Consider the following 24,190-nt stretch of genomic DNA (forward strand, 5'->3'; position numbering starts at 1 on the left):
TGAACTGAGAATTGCAACACCGGTAGCGACTCAGTTCCCGTCACTTTCACCCTTTGGATCGATAGCTAAATTGACCACTGGATTAAGAAATTAAACCTCAATGGAGATCTAAAGACGCAATCGACTGGAAATGAAAGACTACAAGGAAGCACAAGCGTTAATGTTCAAAGACCAAAGACCAAACACAGGGAAACTCTGAAGCAGCACTGAAGCAACAAGTTCCAGATCCTACTTGGACTGGGCTACTCACACGCAATCAAGCGGCAACCAATGATATGTCTCTTGATTATATACCCCTGGAATTGGTTGAAGGAACTATAATTGTAAAGCTTCATAAAGAAGAAATAGAAAAGGAAATCGATAAATGGAAGTCGGCATATATAGTTTTTGTGATAGGAGAAACATGTGGATATAACTATATGAAGAAGTATATGAATCAAAATTGGAACACTGTTGCGGAACCTAAAATCTATTATCATGAGGAGGGATACTATGGTGTTAAATTTTAAAGCATAGCAGATTTGAATGAAATTTTATTTGTGAGCCCTTACAGTATTAACAACAGACCTCTGATCGTAAAGTAATGGACTCCAGATTTTGATTTTAATGCAGAGTTCCTCACAGAATTTCCCCTATGGGTTCAATTCCAAAATCTGCCCATGAGTTGTTGGAGTAGAGTCTCACTGAGTAGGATAGAAAGTTCTACTGGTGTACGAAAATATGCAGATGAGTGCACGATAAAGCAAACCGGAATATCTTTTGCCAGAATGCTCATAGAGGTTAATGTCACCAAGCCTCTGCAATCTGAAATAATAGTGATGGATCCTTCAGGGAAAACATTCCAGCATACAGTGACTTTTTAATGGAAACTTGAATATTGTAAAGATTTCTTAATAATAGTGCATAATTGTGCTACACAAAGGTTGCGTGAATTGAAGAAGGAGGAATGAAAGCAAGCTAGCGTAACAAAAAAAAAGGAAGGGACCTAAAACATTGGTACCATCTTGGGTGCCAAAGTTTGATAATTGTGTGCCAGCTACTTCTACTAGTGATCAGCAGGGGACTAGTTATGCAAATGTCACCAAACAAGTCCAGCATCCAGAAGATATAATGGAACATGAAGAGATAGATCCACGAGCCAAGGAGAAATAGTTATTGAAAGGGAAGGAAGCTAAGGAAATAAATGGCAGAATTATGAATCAAATAGTAGAAGTTGCTATACCAGTGAGGAATGAGTTTGAAATCTTACAATCAGATGATGTTATGGTGGCACACCTACTCCCTTATGAATTAGGAAGGTGATTCATATACCATTAGTAATGTCCTTATTAGCATGGAATGTGAGGGGGTTAAATAAAAGGTATAGACAAATGGAAATAGCTACATACCTTAGAGAGAATAAAGTAAATTTAGTAGGATTAGTGGAAACAAGAGTAAAGGAATATAAAGTAGGCAGCATTAGCAACAAAATTGCTCCTGGATGGGGGTTTGAAGCTAACTATGCACATGCAGTTAATGGGAGAATCTGAATCCTTTTGGGATAGTAATATAAACCAGATTAAGATTATACAACAAGAAGCACAACTTCTACATTGTAATGTAGTTAGAAGGAATCAAGTCATTGATTGTGATATGGCAGCGGTGTATGGACTCAATACACTAGAACAGAGGAAGGAATTATGGCAGAAGCTTATAAGAATCTCACAAAATGTCTCCAAACCATAACTTATCTGGGGAGATTTCAATTCTATATCATGTCCACATGATAGACTACATGGTGCAGTAGTAACTAGTATGGAGATAAGGGATTTTGCTGAATGTATTGAAACACTGATGCTAAATGAGTTACCATGGAAGGGAGACTATTATACTTGGACAAATAGACAATAAGCGGGAGATAGAATCTAGAGTAGAATTGACAGAGTTATGCAGAATGTAGACGGGATGATGCAGTTTGGACACTTAACTACTGAGTACAAACTGCCTCATATCTCAGATCATAGTCCTACGCTGATAACTACTAACCTGAGGGAGCCAAGGATCAAACCACCATTTAAGTTCTTCAATGTTTGGACAACACATGAAAACTTTCTTAAGCTAGTGGAGGAATGTTGGACACAGAGTTTGCACCTGGAAAAAATGAGAAACATCTGGCTTAAAGAGAAAGACCTTAGGGGAAAATTTAAGATTCTAAATGAAAGTGAATTCAAGGGTGATGTAATGAGAATTAAACAAGCTAGAGATGACCTGTAAGAGATCCAGACAAAGATGAGTATGCAATATACAGATACACTTGACTTAGAAGAGAATAATATAATCTGTCAACTTGAAAAGTGGTCCATGATTGAAGAAAGTGTTATGCAAAAAAAGGCTAGGGCAATGTGGATAAAGCTTGAAGACTCTAACACTAACTATTTTTCAGTTATTATGAGAGACAAAAAACAGAAGAAACAAATCACAGAGATTGACTCTCCAGATGGAAGGAGGCTGGTTGAAGCAGTAGATATAAAGGAGGAAATTACTTAGTTCTAACTATATCCCCGCGAGCCAAGTGGAGCATGCATGAAGTAGTCAGATGCTTCTTCTATTCTTTTCCCTGACGTAGCCGGGCCATCCTGGATTTGAACCAGAGACCTCGCCCATGAATTAAATAATCGCACCTACGGTCCAACCAATTGGGAGAGAAACAATAGATTCCTTTTCAAGAGTGATTCATCCTTCACGAATGCAGCATATAACTCTCCATTGTACTGCGCTCTCCAGTTGTTCTTATCAGTCACTCATTGGGACAACATTACCCGGTGTGGCAACAGTAAATAGAAAGACTATGAGAAGAGGTGAAACCCTTAACCACGCCCAGCAACTAAATTTATGTGAAACAGTAATAGAGAAGTAAACCTATGAAGGATTATGCTCGATAGGAGATAACAAAGCACCAGGGGTGGATGGATATAATGCAGTATTATACAAAAATGCATGGTCAATCATTAAGCATGAAGTAATAGAAGTAGTAAAGGAGTTCTTCACAACAGGTACACTGTTTATAGGCATCAATTGTACATTAGTTACTTTGATTCCATAGGTAGCCAAGCCTACTACAATCAAATAGTAGAGGCCCATTGCCTCTTATACTTTTCTCTATAAAATCATAGCTAAAATCTTGGCAGGAAGAATACAAAAGGTTATTGCTAACATCATCACAAAAACTCAAGTTGGATTCATTTATGGGAGAAAGGTAGCAGACAATGTGATCTTGGCACATGAACTGATAAAGGCATACACAAGGAAATATATCTCACCTAGATGTATGATCAATGTGGATATTCAAAAAGCCTATGACACTGTGAATTGGAATTTTTTAAATCAGATGGTGGAAGAGGTGTAATTCCCTCAAAAATTTCTTAGATGGATGATGGAATGTGTTTCAACAGTCAACTACTCTATAGTAATCAATGGAGAGCAAACTAAACCATTTGATGCTGCAAGAGGACTCAGACAAGGGGATCCAAAAATCACCCTTTTTGTTTGCTATAGTCATGGAGTACTTAAGCAAAAACCTTAGTAAGTTAATGGGTGAGAAGAAATTTAAATATCATCTTAAGTGCTCAAAAATGAATATCACTCAATTGAGTTTTGTAGATGAATTGCTAACGCTTTCCGAAGGAGATATTACTTCTGTAGGTTTACTGCATAAAAGGTTTGGCAACTTCACAGCTGCCTCAGGCTTACAAGCTAACCTGTTATAAAGTGCTATATATTTTGGTGGAGTCGCAGAACCTATCAAACATGATATCCAACAACTGTTGGGATATGGGCAAGGGGAATTACCTTTTAGGTACTTAGGGATTCCATTGGCTACAAGAAAACTGAAGCTAGTTGAATTGTAACCCTTAATCACCAAGATCACTGCAAGGTTGTCTTCATGGGTAGCAAGGAAGTTGTCATATGCTGGCCGAGTTCAATTGGTGAAATCAGTTCTATTTTGAGTTTAATCTTACTGGGCTCAGTTGTTCATAATACCTGTTAAGGTGATGAAGGCCATAGAAGCTTACTGCATAATCTATATTTGGTCTGGAGCAAATGAAATTACTAGAAAGTCATTGATTTCCTGGAGTAAAATGTGTGTGCCAAAATCAGCCGGAGGCCTAAACCTCACAAATTTGAAGATCCGGAACAAAGCAACTATAACAAAAACTTATTGGGAATTACATAGTAAAAACGATACCTTTTTGGATCAAATGGATACCTAGGTATTACATAAAAGGGAAGCAATTAGTGAATATGCCTATTCCCCAACAAGCAAGCTAGATTGTAAGGAAAATATTCAAGGCAAGAGAGGAGTTGAGTCTTGTGAACATGATTCATCAGGCAACAGGAGCATGATTAAGAGTATCTACTTGAAAATGCTTGGGAGAATTAAGAAATGTTACTTGTAAGAATCTAATGTGTATGAATGCAGTAAGACCAAAAGCAGTTTTCATAACAGGTTTCTAACTTCAAGATAGATTACTCACAACAACAATGCTGAAAAACTAGGGAATGTAGATAGATACAAGGTGTAAAATGTACAAACTAGCAGAGGAGAGCATGGATCACTTATTTGTTGAATGTGAAGTTAGCAGACGAGTGTGGAGCAAGCTAATGACTTGGATACAAATTGCTTGGCCAACAATGGCTTCATGGGATCACATGCAAAACAAGATAGAGCAAAGTACAAGAGGAAAGACAAAACAAGCAATAATTGTGAAGATGATATATACAGAGTTTATTTATGCAATATGGATTGAACGAAATAACATAATTTTCATACAAAAAGAGAGTTCAAGTTATGTTATAGCTAGAGAAATAGCTTATACCTGTCATGTTCGAGTTGCTGTTAATTTTAGGATGTCTCTTCAGAATTTTAGATTTCCTATCTGGGGTGTACAAGATAGTCTCCATCGGTGAGTTTCTTTTGTTTGATATATGATCAGCTGACTGAGTTTTAAAGTCTAGATAGATTTGTAAATATCTTACTTGGAAATTATTGAAAGTTGATAGTTATCAAAAAAACTTGCATGATGTGTTTTGATGTTCTATTCATGGTTTTGTATGTTATTTTAATGTTTCGAACTTGCAAGTGAGTTTGTATGAGGTTTACGCACTTGTATGGACGTTTGGTGTGGGACGAGGGACTCGAGGGAGTTTCGGATTGACTTCAGAGTGTTTTGGTGAAGCTTCAGAGTGACTTGAACCTTGTCACTACTTCACTGTGTTTAGTCTCGATATTTTTTGGGTATCGATCGTAGTGTACTCATACTAGACTTCTATATATTTTTGTACAGATCCAGGTGTTGGAGGCAACAGATCTTGAGATCGAAAGCTCGCATCGGTCGTGAGGATTCAAAGTAGAGCTGTATGTTGTCACAGTCTCTTGGTGTCTCATCCTTTATATTGATACTATTAAATTTACCTTCGAACATTATTATTTTTTTAATATTCCACATGCAGTCACTTAGAGCTCAAGACTATGTGTTACCTAGATCTGGCAAGATGTATTGAGTGTTTCCATTTTAGCTTGTATTGACTCTATTTTCGCTTTTATATTAAATTATGTCTTATTATATCATATTTTATTGATTTAAATTTGTTAAGTAATAGACTTACCTAATCTTAGAAATTAGGTGTCATCACAACCCCTATAGTGGGATTTGGGTCTTGACACATAACCACCGAACAGACAATTCACGTGTTTAACAATCCAGTCCATCACACAGAACCATATACAATAATGCATGCATACAATCAACGATTATGTCACTACCCAAAATCTCAATCACGGGACCATGATGGTGTCTAACATCCGCTTGATAGGAACGCCAACATTAGCTAAAACATTAATCAGTTTAATAATTTTAAAATTAAATCATTAATAAAATACGATAAAAATACTCTAAATATATAATAGAATCCATAAAACATCGCTGCCTAGTCTAATCCCAAAAACTGGTGTCACAAAATGCATGAGCTGCTAGAATACTACAAATTGAATACTAATGCAAATACTTGAAAATAACTAAAATTTTGAGGGCTTTTTTATTTTCGCAAAACATATTATTTCTGTAAATTTGGAAAATTTGGCAATGAGCTTGTGTAGAGTCGTGAACGTGGCAAAGTCATTTATACTCGCTTCTAATGAACCCACTACATCTTTCCCCAAAAATCTAAATCTCCAATTTTATCCATATTCAAGGCTTTACTAACTAACATCACTACCCATTTCTATGCCTGGTAAGTAATATTTCACTATAAGTTTTAAATTAGACTTAGTGTCAAACTGTAAAATCTTAACTTTTTTTCCAGTCAAAGGGAAAACAAATAGGAAAAACATGAAACGAAATAAGAAAAAAAGCAAAGGACAACTTACAGTCTAAAAGTAGCCAGGAATTTTCTAACACATCCATTATTCCATCATCCTAAACCGTGAAAGTAGCCAGGAATTTTCATATGTAAATAAGAAAGATAAACTGTTCATTAAGAATTAAACTCATGCATCAACATATTATAGTATAAATTGAAGTAGAATACTACTAATTGAATTCAAAAGTTGATTCTAGATTAGATCCTCGAGAATAACTTTGTCCCCAAAATGCACGACCTGCAAGTTTATTCATCTAGATTACCATATAATACAAACAAAATCAAAATGCACCAACTAAACCCCCAATTTTACAAACTAGAAACCACAATTTATCATATATACAAATAAAGAACAAAAGTAAATTAATGGGTTTATCAGACATGTTACCAAAGAAAGAAAACAGAAGAAGAAGATTTTTCAGCGAAACATTAGCGAACATCGAACAACCATAGAAAATATCAAACATGTCTAAGATGTAAGCAAATCTAAATGATATCATAAAGAATGAACCTTAGACCAAAATGCTTTGCAAAAGATATCAAATTCCAAGTAACAAGCAAATAAAAAATAAAAACGAAAATCAAATCCTAAAAACATTTCAAAAGTTCGCATTTCACCTGGTGTTGCTTAGAGATGATAGCAAAGAAATAGATTATGATCGGATATGAAATTCTAAAAAAATGCAGATTAGAATAAAGCAGAAGATAGAGTTAAGTAAATTGTAACCTAATCAGTTGAAGTAGAAAGAACAGAATTTACCGTATTGAATTCACTGAAGGAACAACAGGGATGAGAGCGAAAGAGTCAAGTGAGAGTACTCACTTGACTGAGATTCCGCTGTATCATCTGAAATAGTTTTCCTTCGTTGGAAGTAGTATTCTTCATTGGAGCATACCGCACAGTTTTGCCGATGGCGATTTTTTCTACATTAGAGATGGTTTTGAGACTTGAGAGAAATAAGGTTCTAAAGCTTGAAAGAGAAACGAACCGCAATGGGACTAAACGAACCGCAAGCACATAACATGTCCTCAAATATATGAGTGGTGTTCTCGGACTATTCATCCGTATGAGGATGAAATATTGTGTTCGGCTCAACCCGTGTGCCAACTCACATTGCACGACTCTCCAAATATGCGATATGAATTGTGTGCCCCGATAAAAAATGAGGTAAATAGGCATGTCGTGCAGGTGGATAATCTCCTGAAGGTAAATATGAGCTAACATCTCTGAAGAATAGGTGGCCACCACCAGAATGAAGTGCGCGGACTTAGTCAACCGGTCCCCAATAATCTAGACTGCATCATACTTCTTCAAGGTCCATGGCTAGCTAACCCCAAAGTCTATAGTGATGCTTTCACACTTCCACTCTGGTATCTCTAATCTCTGAGTCAGTTCACCTGGTTTCTGATGTTCATATATCACCTGTTGACAATTCAAGCACCGAGATACATAAGTAAATATGTCTTTCTTCATTCTGCGCCACCAATAGTGTTGTTTCAAGTCATAGTACATCTTCGTAACACCTGGGTGAATAGAATAGCGCGAACTGTGCGCCTCTTCAAGGATCAAATCTCTCAACCCATTAACATTTGGAACATAAATTTTTCCTTGTAGCCGTATAACACCATCTTCTCCAATCACAACATCCTTGGTACCACCCTGCTGCACCATATCCTTCAACAACAGCGAGTATCATCAAACTTGCGAGCCTTGATACGCTCCAATAATGAAGACTTTTCTACAACACAAGCAAGAACACAGCTAAGCTCCGAAACATCTAATCTCATAAACCGGTTGGCTAATGCCTGAATATCCATGGCTAGTAGCCTCTCAACTACTGGTAAATATGCCAAACTAACCATACTCTCGGCCACTACATTGGCTTTTCCTTGATGATATCATATAGTGATATCATAGTCGCTTAGCAACTTTAACCATCTCTACTACGACAAATTAAGGTCTTTCTACTTAAACATGTGTTGAGAGTCTGACGTATGGATAGTGCCTCCAAATCTTCAGTGTGTGAACAATGGCTGTCAACTCTAAGTCATGAACAAGGTAAGTCTTCTCATGAACCTTTAACTACCAAGACGTGTAAGTAATCACCCTACCATCCTACATCAACATTTCACCAAGACCAATAAGCGATGTATCATAATACACAGTGTAAGATCTTGAACCTGTAGGCAACACCAACATTAGGGCTGTAGTTAAAGCAATCTTGAGCTTTTAAAAGCTCAACTCACACTCATCGGACCACCTGAAAAGTACACCCTTTTGGGTCTACTTGGTCAGTGGGGATGAGATAGATGAAAATCCCTCTATGAACCGGCGATAATACCCTGCCAAACCCTAGAAGCTCCGAATCTCTGTAGCTGAAGTAGGTCTAGGCCAGTTCTAAAATGCCTCAATCTTCTTAGGATCCAATTTAGTTCCCTCGGAGGATACAACATGGCCCAAAAAGGCAACCGAGTCCAACCAGAACTCACACTTTGAAAACTTGGCATATAACTGACTATCCCTCAAGGTCTGAAGTAAAACCGAAAGATGCCGCTCATGCTCCCCTCGAATACGAGAGTAAACCAAAATATCATCAATAAAAACGATCACAAAAGAATCCAACCTGGGCTTGAACACACGGTTCATCAAATCCATTAATGTCGATGGGGCATTTGTCAAGCTAAATAACATCACTAAGAACTCATAGTGACGATATCGAGTCAGAAAAGTTTTCTTAGGGGCATCTAATTTCCTAATCTTTAACTGATGGTAGCCAAATCTCAAATCAATCTTCGAAAGCACTTTGGAATCCTGAAGCTAATCAATAAAGTCACCAATCCTCTGCAAAGGATACGTGTTCTTGATAGTGACTTCGTTCAACTGCCGATAATCTATGTATATCCTCATCGAACCATCCTTTTTCATCACGAACAACACTAGATCACCCCAAGGTGAGACACTAGATCTAATGAATCCCTTATCAAGAAAATCCTACAATTACTCCTTCAATTCCTTCAACTCAACTGGGGCTATACGGTATGGTGGAATATAAATGGGATGAGTACCGGAGCCAAGTCAATACAGAAGTCGATATCTCTATCGGGTGGCATCGTCGACAAATCTATAGGAAATACCTCTGGAAACTTGCGCACAACTAGTACTGAATCCATGGAAGGAACCTCGGCACTAGGATGACGGATATAGGCCAAATATGCTAGACAACCCTTCTCGACCATAAGCTGAGCCTTCACATAAGAAATAATCCTACCAGTAGAATGGCCAGGAGTCCCTCTCCATACTAATTGAGGCAACCCCAGCATAGCTAATGTCACTGTCTTTGTGTGACAATCCAAAATAGAGAGATAAGGTGACATCCAATCCACACCCAAGATAACATCAAAGTTTACTATATCACGAAGTAGAAGGTCTACCCTAGTCTCATAGCTCCCTATTGAAACCACACACAAGCGATATACACGATCTACAATAATAGAATCTCCCATAGGCGTGGACACATCAACATGAGCACTCAAAGAATCACGAGGCATAACTAGATATGAAGAAAAATAGGATGACACGTATGAATAAGTAGAGACCGGATCAAATAGAACTGAGGCACCTCTATTGCAAACCGGAACAATACTTGTGATGATGGCGTCAGATGACTCTCCCTCGGGTCTGGTTGGTAATGCATAAAGACGGGGCTGAGACCTACCACTGTGACCTCCCCCCCTCGGGCAACCTCTTATTGGCTGGCCTCCACCTCTAACGGCCTAACCACCACTTCTAGATAACTAACCTCCACCTCTAGCAGCCTGACCCCCGCCTCTAGCTGGTTGAGCAGGCGGTGAAGCAGTCGGTGCTGGAACCATGGCACGAGAACTCTATTGTGGCATGTCACCCTATGACCTAGGGCAAATCCTCGCGATGTGCCTCAGATCTCCACATGCATAACAAGCCCTTGGCTGATGTGGCTGCTAAAGCTGGGACAGACCCTGAAGGCCCAGATACTCACTGTGATAGCTAACTACTCCGGATGATACCCATATGAACTATGACTATCTGAAGCACCGTGGGATGCCTAGAGAGAAGACTGAATCACCCTGGGAGGATGGCCGCTACTGAAGAACCTCTACCTTTAGAGGAGGCACCACTGAAGCCATCAAAATAATGAGTCCTCTTATCAGACACCGTCTCTCTACCCTGACTACAAATTATCTCGATCCGTCTAGCAATCTCTACGGCCCTCTGGAAAGAAATATCATTCCCAGTCTCTTTGGCCATTTGTAGTGTAACGGCCTGGCCGGTTATTTTGAGATCTAGCATATCGTTCGATGGTTTGAGAACTTGAGTAACTTCACTCTATGTATTATGACTTGCACATGTAGTCTCGGGAAGATCGGGGTTGGTTTGGAAGAATAATTCTCAATTTGGAAGATTTAAGTTGGAAGAGTTGACCTCGTTTGGGTTTTCAAAAAGTGATCTTGGATCGGCCTTTTAATGGTTCCGTTATATCCGGATAGTGATTTTTGACTTAGGCGCATGTTCGGATTTGTATTTGGAGGTCCGAAGGTTGATTTGATACTTTTTGGGAAAAGTTAGAAGATTAATGTTTTGGAAGGTTGAAAGGTTTGACCGAGAGTTGACATTATTGATATCGGGTTCGGATTGTAGTTATGGGAGTTGGTATAGGTCTGTTGTATCATTTGGGACTTGCATGCAAAATTTGAGGTTATTCCAGATTGATTTAGCATAGTTCAGCGTGAGTTTTAGAAATTTAAAAGTACATTAGTTCACTAGGCTTGAATTGATGTACAATTAATAGTTTTGATGTACAATTAGTAGGTTTGCATATATTTTGGGACTGGTTGGTGTGATTGGACGGGGTCCTGGGGGCCTCGTGTGTATTTTAGATGGGTTTGGGTTGTGTCGCGCTCTTATTTGATGTTTCCGTATCGTTTCTTTCGGCATAAAGGGTACGATATTGAGAAAAAACATTTTATTTTTTTATTATATTGAACCATTAGATTCGAATCGTAATTATGTAACCATGTGAACAAGAATCGTCGAATTTTGAGGTCGAATGAGAGAGTTATGCACATTTTCGTGTAAGCAAAGATTGCTGGTTTCTGGTACGAACTATTGCTCTTCGCGAACGCGAAGGTGTCCCGCAAAGGCAAAGAACAAAAATTACCTGGGCAGTGTTTTAAATAGGCAGACCGAGCATTTTAGTATTTTGAGCATATCTTGAGTTCTAGAGCTCCATTTGAGGTAATATTTACGGCGTAGTTCTCGTCTCAATAAGGGGGAAAATATCTAACCTTTCTTTTGATGTTTTCCCATGATTATTTCTGTTGGTTATTATTTTTATCCTTATTTGGATTCCAGAAATTGAGATTTTGCGCCTCAAAGTTGACAAATTGTAAATCCTTCATTTGGGGTTCAATTCATGGATGAAATTCTATGATTTTCTTGATATAGACTATATAAGTTATGGGTAATATTTATTGTTGATAATTTTTTAATTCGGGCCAGGGGCCCGGAGTTGACTTATGTTGATTTTTCGTGCGGGGTTGAGAATTGATTCTAAATGATATATTATAGGTTCTTGGATATGTTTTGATTGATTTTCATGTTCTTTGAATTAGTTCGTTTGGCATTGGTTAGAGGATTTAGAGAGGCGTCGGAGCCGGTTATCGGATTTCAGAGTGAGGTAAATCTCATGTCTAATCTTGTGAGGGAAAATTTACCCTGTAGGTATTATTTTTGCTATGTGCTACATGTTGTGAGAGCTACGCTTGTATGAGGTGACGAGTGTCCGTGCAGAAGCTAGAATTCATTATTAGGTCCCGGTTGACTTAGACTGACGCCATGCTTTAATTGAAATAATTAAGACATCCATACCTGTTTAAATGCTTTAAATTACATTTTGCCTGAGACTAATCTTTCGTAGATTATCTAACTTGCGACTTAGATATTTGGCGAGCTACTTGGTTAGTAGAGAGAATACATTTTCTTTTACGAATTTCTTCTGCGTTGTACATATTTGTCCGATAATTTTTGAATTTCATGACTCACACATATATTCGTGAATGGGGCCAGTGACCCATCAAGTCTTCACTAGTCCTATGGGATTGGGCTGAATGCCTCAGCATTATCATTATGTGATCGGGTCATTCGCCTTTGTAGTATTATGAGATGCATCTATGGTTCGCGTCGGTCGACCCTCAATAGTGTGCACGATTATGGATCGGTCTAAACGAACTCATTAGGGATCGGGCCATATGCCCCGGCAGGAACTTGTGCCATTACTCTTATGGAACCGGGCCGCTCGCCTCGGCAGAATTGTGTGTAATGCCTGATATGAAGTCAATGTACCCGTAAGTTTTTCTAACTAGAGATGTAACTGTTTATTTGGTGTTGAACATTATTTATTCCATTTAAGGTAGTATCCAGTTATTGATTACTTTGTGTTTATTCTCTTGTTGAGGACAATATTATGCATTTATATCTGTTTTGTTGTTTTTACTTGCTATGCTCCATCCCATGCCTACTTTTAGTATACATACTTTATTGGACCACTAGTAAGTGGTAATGTCGATCTCTCATCACTACTTCTCTAGGTTTAGGCTAGATGCTTACTGGGTATGCATTGATTTACGTACCCATGCTTACACTTCTGCACTGACTGTGCAAGTAGTTTTGGTAGTCATTTGGGCGCATGAGCGCAACTGTTGAGGGGACTTTATGATGACTTGCATTCCATGTTACGATCCAGAGCACATGGAGACTCCATCATATTTATTTGTGTTGTTATGTCTATTTTACATTCCATACATATGTTTTATTAGAATTGTACTTCCTTGTAGATGCTCATGCACTTGTGACATCGGGTTTTGGGAATCTCTAGTAGATGTTATGGTTTTTCTAATGCTGTCTCCATTTTCTTTTATGTTTATTAATATTACATATATCCTTGATTTTCCAAGCATTGATTTTCATAATTTATAAGAGCCATGATTTTAAAAGTAATAAATTAAATAATTAAATGGATAGTTCACTGTTGGCTTGCCTAACGGCGACATTGGGAACCATCACGGCATATAGTGAGAATTGGGTCATGACATGTAGCCGGATACTGAAAGTAAGTCCATCAATGAATCTCCTCACTCTCTCCCTCTCAGTAGGGAGTAAGATAACTGCATGGCGAGCTAGCTCCACAAATCGGGTCTCATACTGGATAACGGTCATACTACCTTACTGAAGGCACTCAAAGTGCCTGTTGTACTCCTCTCTCATAGTGAAAGGAATAAACTTCTCCAGAAAAAGCTGCGAAAACTAATACCAAGTGAGGGATGGCGAACCTGCTGGTCTACCCCACTCATAATCCTACCACCACTTCTTTGTAGAATCGGTCGGGAACACTGCAAAGTCGACCCTATTGATCTCAAGAATACGCATGTTGCGCAGAACCTCATGGCAACGGTCCAAATAATCATGTGGGTCCTCAGAAGGTGCACCAGTAAAATGAATAGAGAAGAGCTTTGTAAACTTATCCAACCTCATCAATCACTCAGAAGACATCATGGGCCTCTCCCCGGTTGTGTAGAAATAATAGGCTGAACTATCCCAACTGGAAGAACTACTGGAGTATGATATATGGGAGCCATCTGCTCCGGAGTGTTAGTAGGGGGATTTTGGGCTCCTCCTCTAGCCTGAGAGACAGCTGGTGCCACCGAAAATGCACCGGTCTGGACCACGCTCTCCATGAGTCCCGCTAAGCGGACTAGAGCATCCTGAAGCAAGGAGTGGCTATAAATCCCTCTCGGACCTGAGCGGGTCCGACCGGTGTGGTCTTAATTGGGATCTCCTCCTCATAATCAATCTGAGGCTCCACAGTGCGTGCTGCTGCATGAGCTCTAGGCTGAGTTGTGCCTCTGCCTCGGCCCCTACCTCGGCCCCGACCCTTACCCCTGGTAGTGGGTGCAATAGGGGGCTCTGGCTCTTGCCCGGCTATAGATGTTGTGCGTGTTCTCACCATATATGAGAGAACAAGAATGAATGATTCAAACATCAATGATAGAGTAAAATCGCACGATAGAGAAAGAAAGAAGTGAAATTTTCCCAAACCTCTATAGACTCTAGAAGATAAGTACAAATGTCTTTGTACTGATCCTCCAGACTCTTCTAAGCTTACTCATGACTCATGAGACGTAGGAAACCTAGTACAAACAAAATCAAAATGCACCTACTAAACCTTCAATTTTACAAACTAGAAACCACAATTTATCATATATACAAACAAAGAACAAAAGTAAATTAATGGGTTTATCAAAAATGTTACCACAAAAAAAAAAGCAGAAGAAGAAGATTTTTCAGCGAAATAGTAGCGAACATCGAATAGCCAAAGAAAATATCAAACATGTCTAAGATGTTAGCAAATCTAAATGATATCATAAAGAATGAACCTTAGACCAAAATTCTTTGCAAAACATATCAAATTCCATGTAACAAGCAAACAAAAAATAAAATCGAAAATCAAATCGTAAAAATCTCCAAAAATTAGTATTTCACCTGGTGTTGCTTAGAGATGATAGCAAAGAAATAGATTATGATCGGATACGAAATACGAAAAAATGCAGATTAGAATAAAAGCAGAAGATAAAGTTAAGTAAATTAAAACCTAATCAGTTGAAGTAAAAAGAGTAGAATTTACCCTTTTGAATTCACTGAAGGAACAGCAGGGATGAGGGCAAAAGAGTCAAGTGAGAGTACTCTTAAAGTACCTACATATGAGATTCCGCTATATCATCTGAAATAGTTGTCCTTTGTCGGAAGTAGTATTATTCGTTGGAACAGACCGCACAGTTTCACCGATGGCGATTTTTTCTACGTTAGAGATGGTTCTGATACTTGAGAGAAATATAGTTTTGAAGCTTGAAAGAGAAACGAACCGCAATGGGACTAAACGAATGGCGATTATTTCTAGGTTAAATTGGTTTCTTAACATAAAAAATAAATTAAAAAGAATTATTAAAATGCTGGTAGGATCTTCTATTTTTTAAAATAAATATGTAGGAGACAAAGTAAGGAAGGAAAAATAAACTCTCAAAATATATACATTTATTTTACCAAACCGTTCTCATAAACAACCTTATTGTATCGCCTACATAAACCGTCTTCATAGCTTTATTTATGGTGACAGTGCGGTCCTATTGGGACGTTTTTGCTTTAGAAGTGTCCCAAAAGTGTCACGACCCAGAATCCCACCCCCGGGACCGTGATGGCGCCTAATATTTCATTTGATAGGCAAGCCAATGTTAGCTAGATTACTTAACCAATTTTAAATAATTTAAAATAAAACATTAATAAAATAAACCAAAATAGTCTGAAATGGAATAATAAAATACATATGACGATATCTAAACATCTCCCAAAATTCGGAGTCACGAATATATAAGCAACTAGTGTACTACACATATGGTCTGAAGCAAATACAACTGTTTGAAACTAGATAAACAGTAGAATACATAAAGAATGGAACTTCAAAGATACCAACGTTGTGCAGCTATACCTCAAGTCTCCGAATGTAGCTGAATCCGAGCAGAACACCACTAGACGACGTTGGGATCAACACCAGTATCTGCACAAGAGGTGTAGAAATATAGCATGAGTACAACCGACCCAATGTACTCCATAAGTGTCGAGCCTAATCTCGATAAGGTAGTGATGAGGCTATGAAAAGATACCTACATAAAATCATGTACATATATATACATAAAGCAACAAAATAACAAGTAAAACAATTAAAATATTAACTGGGAGGGGACATCCGATGGGTGAAATATCATCAGAACGGCAAGTGTGAAATCACCAAATAACATCTTTCCGAAATAAGCAACATTGTAACCAAGTAAGTCACCAATCCAGGAATCAAATAAGGCAATGAAATAAACAAAAATGGCACGTCATCACCTCTTTGCTTTTACTCTAGTCCTCACCTCCTTGCTTTTACTCTCATCCTCACCATGTAATATTATAAATAAAATGGTATGGCATTACCGTTCGTGCTTTTACTCTCAAACCTCACATGATATGATAAATGATGACAAACAATCAAATGCATGATATCATCCTTCGTTCTTTAATCCTCACAACCTCTCAATAGATGATAACGTATATAAATAAGGCATAACAACATATTTCGTACTTTTCACTCTTCCTCACCAAGCAACAATACAAATCTGAATTAACAATGCAAGGCGGAAAGCAATTTCACTTCAATTATAGTGCCATGATAACAAACTCAACTTTCAGAATTCCCAACATCTTTGAAATAAACAACGAATACGAAATGAATAATTAAAGAAGTAATAACTAACTTTAGCATGGAAAACATAGTCAATGAAAATATCTGACACAAAGAAACAGTTTCCACCACATGCTTTAATCCAATGAAAATGCATATATACTCGTCTTCTCACATTACGTCGACACCACATATAATACACGTAGCAAATAGACCAACAAATCCTAATCCCTCAAATCAAGGTTAACCATGACACTTACCTTACTCCGCAACCAAATCAAGGCACATCCACTGCTTTTCCTTTAGAATTAACCTCCAAACCAATTAAATCTAGCCAAATATAGTTCAAATAATTCAAATTAGGCTTTAGAAACTACCCACGCGTGAAAAAGATTCAATCTTTAATATTTTTTGTAAATGTCAACAAAATTCAACCTCGGGCCCTCTTGGTTAAAACTTGATATTCGGACAAAAATCTAATTACCCATTCACTCCCGATCCCGGTTATGTGATTAGTTTTGAAATTTGACCTCAATTTGAGGTCTAAATTTCAATTACACAAAATTTTCAATTTCTACCTAGATCCCTAATTTATACCATAGAAAATCTTGGATTAAATGTTAAATCAATGGGTGTTAATGAAAATGTAATAAAAGAAGTTTAAATCTACTAAGCACTGAAGTTGGGATGAAAAACCTCTTCAAATTGCCTCTAGGCCGAGCTCTAAGTTGAAAATGGGTAAAACAAATGGTGAAAATCATGATTTTGGAATGTTTAAATACTTGGGCGTGAGGTGCCCTTCGTGATCACGAAGCACCTAACGCATTCGAGAAGAACACTGGCCAAATGGCCATCGCAATCGTGAACTCCTTCTCACATTCACAAAGAGATCCATAGCCCAGCCTCCACGTTCGCAGCCAGTGTGTCGCGTTCGCGTAGAAGAATGCCCATGCCTACTCCCAGATGCCACAACCCATCGCGTTCGCGAGAGGATGGTCATGTTCGCGAGAGTATGGTCATGGTCGCGAAGGGTAAACCCTCCACTACTTCGCGGTCACTGGAAAGTCCCCGCGTTCGCGAAGAAAAAGTTCTGCCCCAACCCAACTTCCTCTCCGCGATCGCGAAGCACATCACACGAGACACCAGAAACTGCTGAAAATCAGCAATCTCTTAAGTCCAAAATAGTTTGTAGCCTATCTGACACTCACCCGATCCCTTCGGGCTCCAAATCAAGCATGCACACCAGTATCATAACATCATACGAACTCACTTGCATGCTCAAAATACCAGAATAATACTTAGAACTATGAATTGGACTCTAAAATGCTTGAAATTTCAAAGAACACTCAAGAACTTTGAAAATCACAAGCGAGCATCTGAATCCTATCAAACCAACTCCGATTTGCACCAATTTTTGCAAACAAGATTCAAATAGCAAAATAGACATATACCAAGTCCCGAGCCAAAATCTGAACCCGATAACCATAAAATCAACACACGGTAAAACTTAAGAAATCTCCAAACCGTCAAGTTACTAGCTTTCAGCAAAACAAGTCAAATTAACCTAGGGACCTTCAAATTGAATTCCTGGCATACACTCAAGTCCAAAATCATGATACGGACTCACCGAGATCGTCAAAATATCGATTCGGGGTTGTTTAAACAAAATGTTGACTGTAGTCAACTTAAGTTATTTTTAAAGCTAAAAATCATATTTTCTTCATATTTTTATGTTAAACCTTTTCAGAAAAAGACTCGGGATGCGCACACAAATCAAGAAATATCAAATGGAGCTAATAGAGGTCTCGAAATATGAAAATAAAGGTAAGTACTCAAAACGACCTATCAGGTCGTCATAAAAAGTCTTTTGACTCTATTAGGACGATTACAACCGTTCCAAAACATAATCTGTTGTAACAGTTGCGTAACCATTGCATAATAATTGTTCCAATAGAACCATTTTCTAGTAGTTACACTTTGGTACCAAGAACCAATACAACAATTCAACGATCTCAACACCTAATATCTCAATAAGCCTAACATAGGAAATAACATGAATACGAGAAATTAAGGAGTTATACATTCTATCTAAAGCATGGAAGACATAATACATAGAGTAATATAGCAAAATAAATCTAATTCTACTCGCTCTTATCCCATGGGTAACACATATACACTCGTCATACGCCGCCCCTAACACATATATCACATAGAAAATAGACACAATTATAACCTAATTACCTCAATAAAGGTTAACTAAGACACTTACCTCTTTCCAGAAGAAGATCAACAATCCAACACGGCTTTCCCTTTAGAATAAACCTCCAAACCACCCGAATCTAGTCAAATATTGTTCAAATAAGTCAAAACAAGCTTTAAAAACTACCATCGTATGAAAAATGTTCGATCTTCAACGTAATAGGAAAAGTTAAAAAATAAAAAGTCAACCCGGGCTCGCGTGGTCGAAATCCAAAATTAAGATCAAATCCCGATTACCCATTCACCCGAGTCTAATTATGTGATTTGTCTTGAGATCCGACTTCAATTTGAGGTCTAAATCCCAATTTTACAAAATTCTTTTTACCCAAAACCTTCAATTTCTACTCTGATCTTAGATTTGGCGATAAAATGCATGCAAAAGTAATAGAATTTCAACAATAATAAGTTAATATTGCTAACCTATGAATTTGGGAAGAAATTGCTCTCCAAAGATCGCCTAAATGGAGTCTAGGTCTAAACAATAGTGTAAAATGAACTAAGTCCAGTAATCCCAATCTTTTACACGGTTGCAGATATCGCAATTGTGAACTCTTGTTCGTAATTGCGATGCTTGCAAAACTAAACCAATGTTCGCAACCGCGGTCAATGTCTAAGCCTCCCATATGTCACAAATGAGACTTACGCTTCGCATTTGCAAAGGCCCAGCCCTTCGTAAAAGCGAACCAAGCCTCGCAAATGGGAAACTATTCCTAAGTCTCCCAATGTTGCAATTGCGACCCTTCCCTCGCAATTGCGATACCTGTCCATTCACAAAAGCGGATATGACTTCGCAAAAGCAAAGTGCCCAAGCCCTTCCCAATCTTCGCAAATGCGAGGCTTACATTTGCGAACATGTCCTCAAAAATGCGAGACCTGCAGCCCAGCACACAACAATCCTTCACCTATGAAAAACAGTCTGAAGCCTATCTGAAACTCACCCGAGCCCCTCGTGCTCCAATCCAAATATTCACAAGTATATTAACATCATACAAACTCACTCGCAAGCTCCAATCATCAAAATAACGTCTAAAATAAAGAATCGCTCACCAAAACTCAAGAATTTCAATGTTCAAACTCAATTTTCCAACTTTTCACACAAAGCGTCAAAACAGCCTCGGGTCACCCGAGAGCCCAACCAAACATATGTACAAGTCCAAAATCATCATAGAAATCTACCGGAATTGTCAAAGCACCGATCCGAGGCCATTTACCAAAAATCTTGACCGTGGTCAACTCTAGCCACATTCAAAGTCAAAAATCATATTTTCTTTGAAAATTCACGTTTAAACTTTTCAGAAAACGATACGGACCATGCACACAAGTCATAAATCATCAAACAAAGTTATGAAAGGTCTCGAAATATAAAAACTTGAGCTAGTACTCTAAACGACCTATCATATTATTATAATCTATTGCATACGTATTAACTTGAAATCGATATAGGTACCCAAAGTTTCAAATCCTAGATCGCTCTGATAATGTGCTTCTGCTGTTGAAAAAAGTTAAAAGAAAAAGTAAAATTATTAAAAACAAATGTAAGCTGATGTACATCAGGAACACGAAGTGAAGCTTCCTTTAGTTTATTGGTACTTTGAAAAGTGTCATTAGCTTACATTCCTTGGACATTTTCAAGTAAAAAAAAAGGTTTGTAATTGTAATGGTATGTTTACTGTACGAGGTACGTGAGGTGCTACTATGTTTGCCAATTCACCCCAGTGAAAACTAGTAAAGACAATGATACTTTTTTGTCACCCAAAAATATTAGTGCCTATTAGCGTTCTCATTTAAAAGATGGAGGAAATATTATTTCCCAACCCTTAAAGGTTAGGGGCAAAGTGAAAATTATTCTTGTTTTCTAAGAAAAGGTTATTGGAAAATGATATGAGTAAAGTAGGAATAAGACAAATAGAATCCGTGAATTTGTTAAACTGTTAAATGTCAATCAAGTCCTAAATTATTACTAACAAACCTCCTTTTGTTTACCCATAAAACGGTACAGTTGAATTTGTTCATGATTTCTAAACAAGTCAATAATTTGATCCAAAAAGTAATAAAATAAATGAAGAAATATAAATTACTTAGCCTTAGAATATAGATGAAACAACAGAGCTAATGAGTCCGCGAACAAAGTTTCCGGGCACAACAATCATGTGATCAAAAGTGAGAGAATAAACTTGTATAAACATATTGTATAGAATATATTGTAAGTTAGCCAGAACATTCGTCCACTTACAATGATAATTGAGCTCCATATTTATAGCTATGACTAGGAAAGGAAGTCCTAGGATCATGCCCTTCTTTAATGTCAATTATGAGGGCCATTGATGAAGATGTAACGTTAGACATAAATGCCAAATTCCTTGTAATTGGCCATCATCCTTAATTCTGCAAAATATTTCGTATTAAATGTTACCGGGCGCGAAGCATTTAATACTCCTTTTACGATCATTATTTCTTCCGGTGACAAGCGAAACAACTATGTTCAATGGCCATCTCCATCTTGTATTCCACGTGTCCTTCCTTTAAGCGGTCACGTGTCATGTCGTATTTTTTCCTATACAGGTAGTCCACCTGCTTTTCGGTGACATAACTTTATGTTACCGAAAAGTTGGTAGAAATACTCTTTTTGGCGGGAAATACTATAATTCTTTTTGAAGGCCACTTACGGTTGATTAGACCATGTCTTTCCTATGATTTAGCACAACTTTTGTCGATTATCGAGGTAATCATGGCCATGAATTTAGCCGCCAAAAATTTAGTTATAAGCATCATCCTCCTCTTATGTACTTCATAATTTCTCAAACTCCTAACTTGCATCTTTATTTCCCAACTTTTCTCTGATCTTCTTTGAACCAGAAATTTTTCTTTCTTCTATTCCAACGGCTTCCTCTTCAAAACGTGCTAGTTCTTCAAGGGGCAAGAACAAAACCGAGGATTCCGTTCCTCCAATCATCCCAAGAAGGCTTAGTACTTCGAAGGATCTTGAAGAGAAATTTCCTACTGCTAACCTTCGTACATAAGCCGTTAGTACATACCCTTAATCCATTCGCCTTTTAAGTATTCCTGCTGTGAAGGAGGACTGCCGCTGCCCTGAATTAAATATTATTTCTCCTGATTTATCGGAGAGAGTGACCCTTCCTAAGGAAGGCTTTACATATTTCTTAATGTATCCCTTTAGTTTGGGTGCGTTTTCTTTGAGCGGAGAGCTTGATTCCATAGTTGCGGAGTTTTTCCTTTGCTACCAAGTGTGCTTGGCACAGGTAAGTCCTTCAGTGTGGAGGACGATCGCCTGCCTTCGGCGTTTGTGCCAAGAAACTAGAGAGGAGCTAACCCTAGATCATATGATGAATCTCTATTCCCCAAAGATCTTTCGCGTGGGAATGATAAACCTTTGCAAGAGTGGCCACCATCCTTTGCTGTCTAGCATGGACGACAACAATGACCGTGGGTGGATGGAATAGTTCGTTGCAGTTGCCACCATTGACATTATTGCAACAACGGCATCATCCTTTCTGGTTTTTTGGAACCGCTCTCGTAAGTTCTCGTAAATACATCTTTTCTTATTAAATATTCTTTCATGCTTGTATTGATCATTCAACCTTTGTTTGTTACAGTGACTCGATGTATCCCACCGGTGATAGACGGCTTGGACCGGTGGATTTAGAAGATCTTGGACATCACAACGCCCAAAACCTGTTTGTGGAAAGAACTGTCCATTAAATACAGGTGGAATGCCAAAAATCATGGTAATTTTAATTTACCTCGTTTCCAATTTTTGTATATGAAGAACTTGGTTGAACCCATCTGACTTGCTCACGAAATTAGGTCTACCTACGGGCGCAATTGATGTCCCCGAGGAAGATGTTTTGGCTGACCCTGCTGATGCGGCAAGGCTGCTTCACGAGGCACTTACTCGAACAGGATTCTCTGGGCCTGCTTCCGGACCGGTCATAGACATTGTGATGATCGACGATGATGAAGAAGCTAGTGATGACGGAGCTTCTTTACATAGAAAGATACGATCCTCATTATCTCAACAAGATGCTCGACTTGTTGAGAGAATTGCAACAACTGAAGATGACGTCTCAGCACTTTGGGGAGAATTTGATTTGGTAGATAATGCCAATTCTCTCTCTCGGGCCCAATTGATGTAACCAGTACTGCGAGGCTAAGTACCGGGTCCATGCCGTCTTTGGTTGGCGAGCATCAAATAACTAGCATTGCATTTGATGCAGGTGCTACTCACTCTTCCACTCCATCAGCTTCATCTCCACCTTCACCATCACCAGCGACTGCTACATCATTCATATCTTCATCCACACTTCTAACAGCAATTGCTACATTATCTCCATCTGCCGCACCTGACCATAAAGAAGGTTCCCCTCCTCCACAATCCTCAGTTCATGAGAATTTGGAACAAAATTATGCTGCCTTCTTGAAGATTCACAAAGGAGGATGAGTGTTACCCTTTCGGTCTCCACCGGGTGTAATTTGCTTTAGAGGCCGGTAGAGCTTGCTAACTATCTGAAGCCTTTGGCTTCAGAAAAATACTGGGAGAAGATTCATACACTCTCGGGAGAGTGTTTGTTGAACAATGCTATGTATAACACCATAGCAGTACGTTCCTTTCTTCTTTTGTTATTTCTTCTACTTTTGAACAAATGTACTCTAATTTTAACCTTTTCTTGTTTTGTAGGACAACTTTCTAGCTTCTGAGGGTCTTCAAAGGCTGATTCGTGAGAAGGAAGAACTTACTTCTGAACAGGATTAGCTTTTGGCGGAACGAGACCAGCCTGTTCTCCACCTCTCGTAACTGGAAACCAAGAAATCGAGGTCGTTGTTTTGGAGGCTCGTTTGCAACAAAGTGATCAAGAAGTGATAACCCTCAGCCAAGAAGTTGGCCCATTGAGGGTTAGATTTGATGAAGCCAAGGCTAAATGGGCTGATGTCCAGGATGCCATTCTTGTTGCGACTGAGTACGAGGTTGCCTTCGCTAAAAGAGTGATTAATTTGCAAGCAACCTTAAACTTCAAAAGCGAAGTGCTTGCTGATGTTGTGGCGAAACATGCCCAATTGGAAGAGAAGTACAGGAAAACTATCGAGAATAACATGCTTTGTAGTTCAACTGTCCGTGAACTCGATGTCAGTCTCAAATCTGCTAGGTCCGCCCGGGAAAACCTTTCCGCCAAAATTACTCAACTCAAAGAAGAACTCAAGCGCCG

The 24,190-nt window shown here is 38.5% G+C and overlaps 1 protein-coding gene and 1 long non-coding RNA gene across 2 annotated transcripts; one reads left to right on the top strand and one right to left on the bottom strand.

The window, feature by feature from the left end:
* The first annotated feature begins 2,268 nt into the window (after positions 1-2,268).
* Positions 2,269-3,385, top strand: LOC138897664 (uncharacterized). Its single transcript, XM_070183662.1, has 4 exons — positions 2,269-2,499; positions 2,777-2,837; positions 2,922-3,032; positions 3,168-3,385. Exons 1-4 carry the CDS (start codon positions 2,269-2,271, stop codon positions 3,383-3,385), a joined length of 621 nt encoding a protein of 206 aa, XP_070039763.1.
* Positions 3,386-6,379: 2,994 nt separating this feature from the next.
* Positions 6,380-15,394, bottom strand: LOC104094633 (uncharacterized). Its single transcript, XR_685958.4, has 2 exons — positions 15,117-15,394; positions 6,380-6,637 (listed from the first exon to the last, which is right to left on the bottom strand). It is a non-coding gene; the product is annotated as an uncharacterized lncRNA (long non-coding RNA).
* Between the last annotated feature and the right edge of the window lie 8,796 nt (positions 15,395-24,190).

Source organism: Nicotiana tomentosiformis, chromosome 8 (genome assembly GCF_000390325.3).
Source record: "Nicotiana tomentosiformis chromosome 8, ASM39032v3, whole genome shotgun sequence".
Lineage (NCBI taxonomy): Eukaryota > Viridiplantae > Streptophyta > Magnoliopsida > Solanales > Solanaceae > Nicotiana > Nicotiana tomentosiformis.

Excerpts from the sequence above, each read along its gene's own strand:
- LOC138897664 (XM_070183662.1), top strand. The coding sequence starts at position 2,269 with ATGAGTATGCAATATACAGATACACTTGACTTAGAAGAGAATAATATA. Across the intron at positions 2,500-2,776 it reads GAAGGAGGCTGGTTGAAGCA|TCACTCATTGGGACAACATT; the intron begins GTAGATATAAAG and ends TGTTCTTATCAG. Across the intron at positions 3,033-3,167 it reads AAAGGAGTTCTTCACAACAG|GAAGAATACAAAAGGTTATT; the intron begins GTACACTGTTTA and ends AAATCTTGGCAG.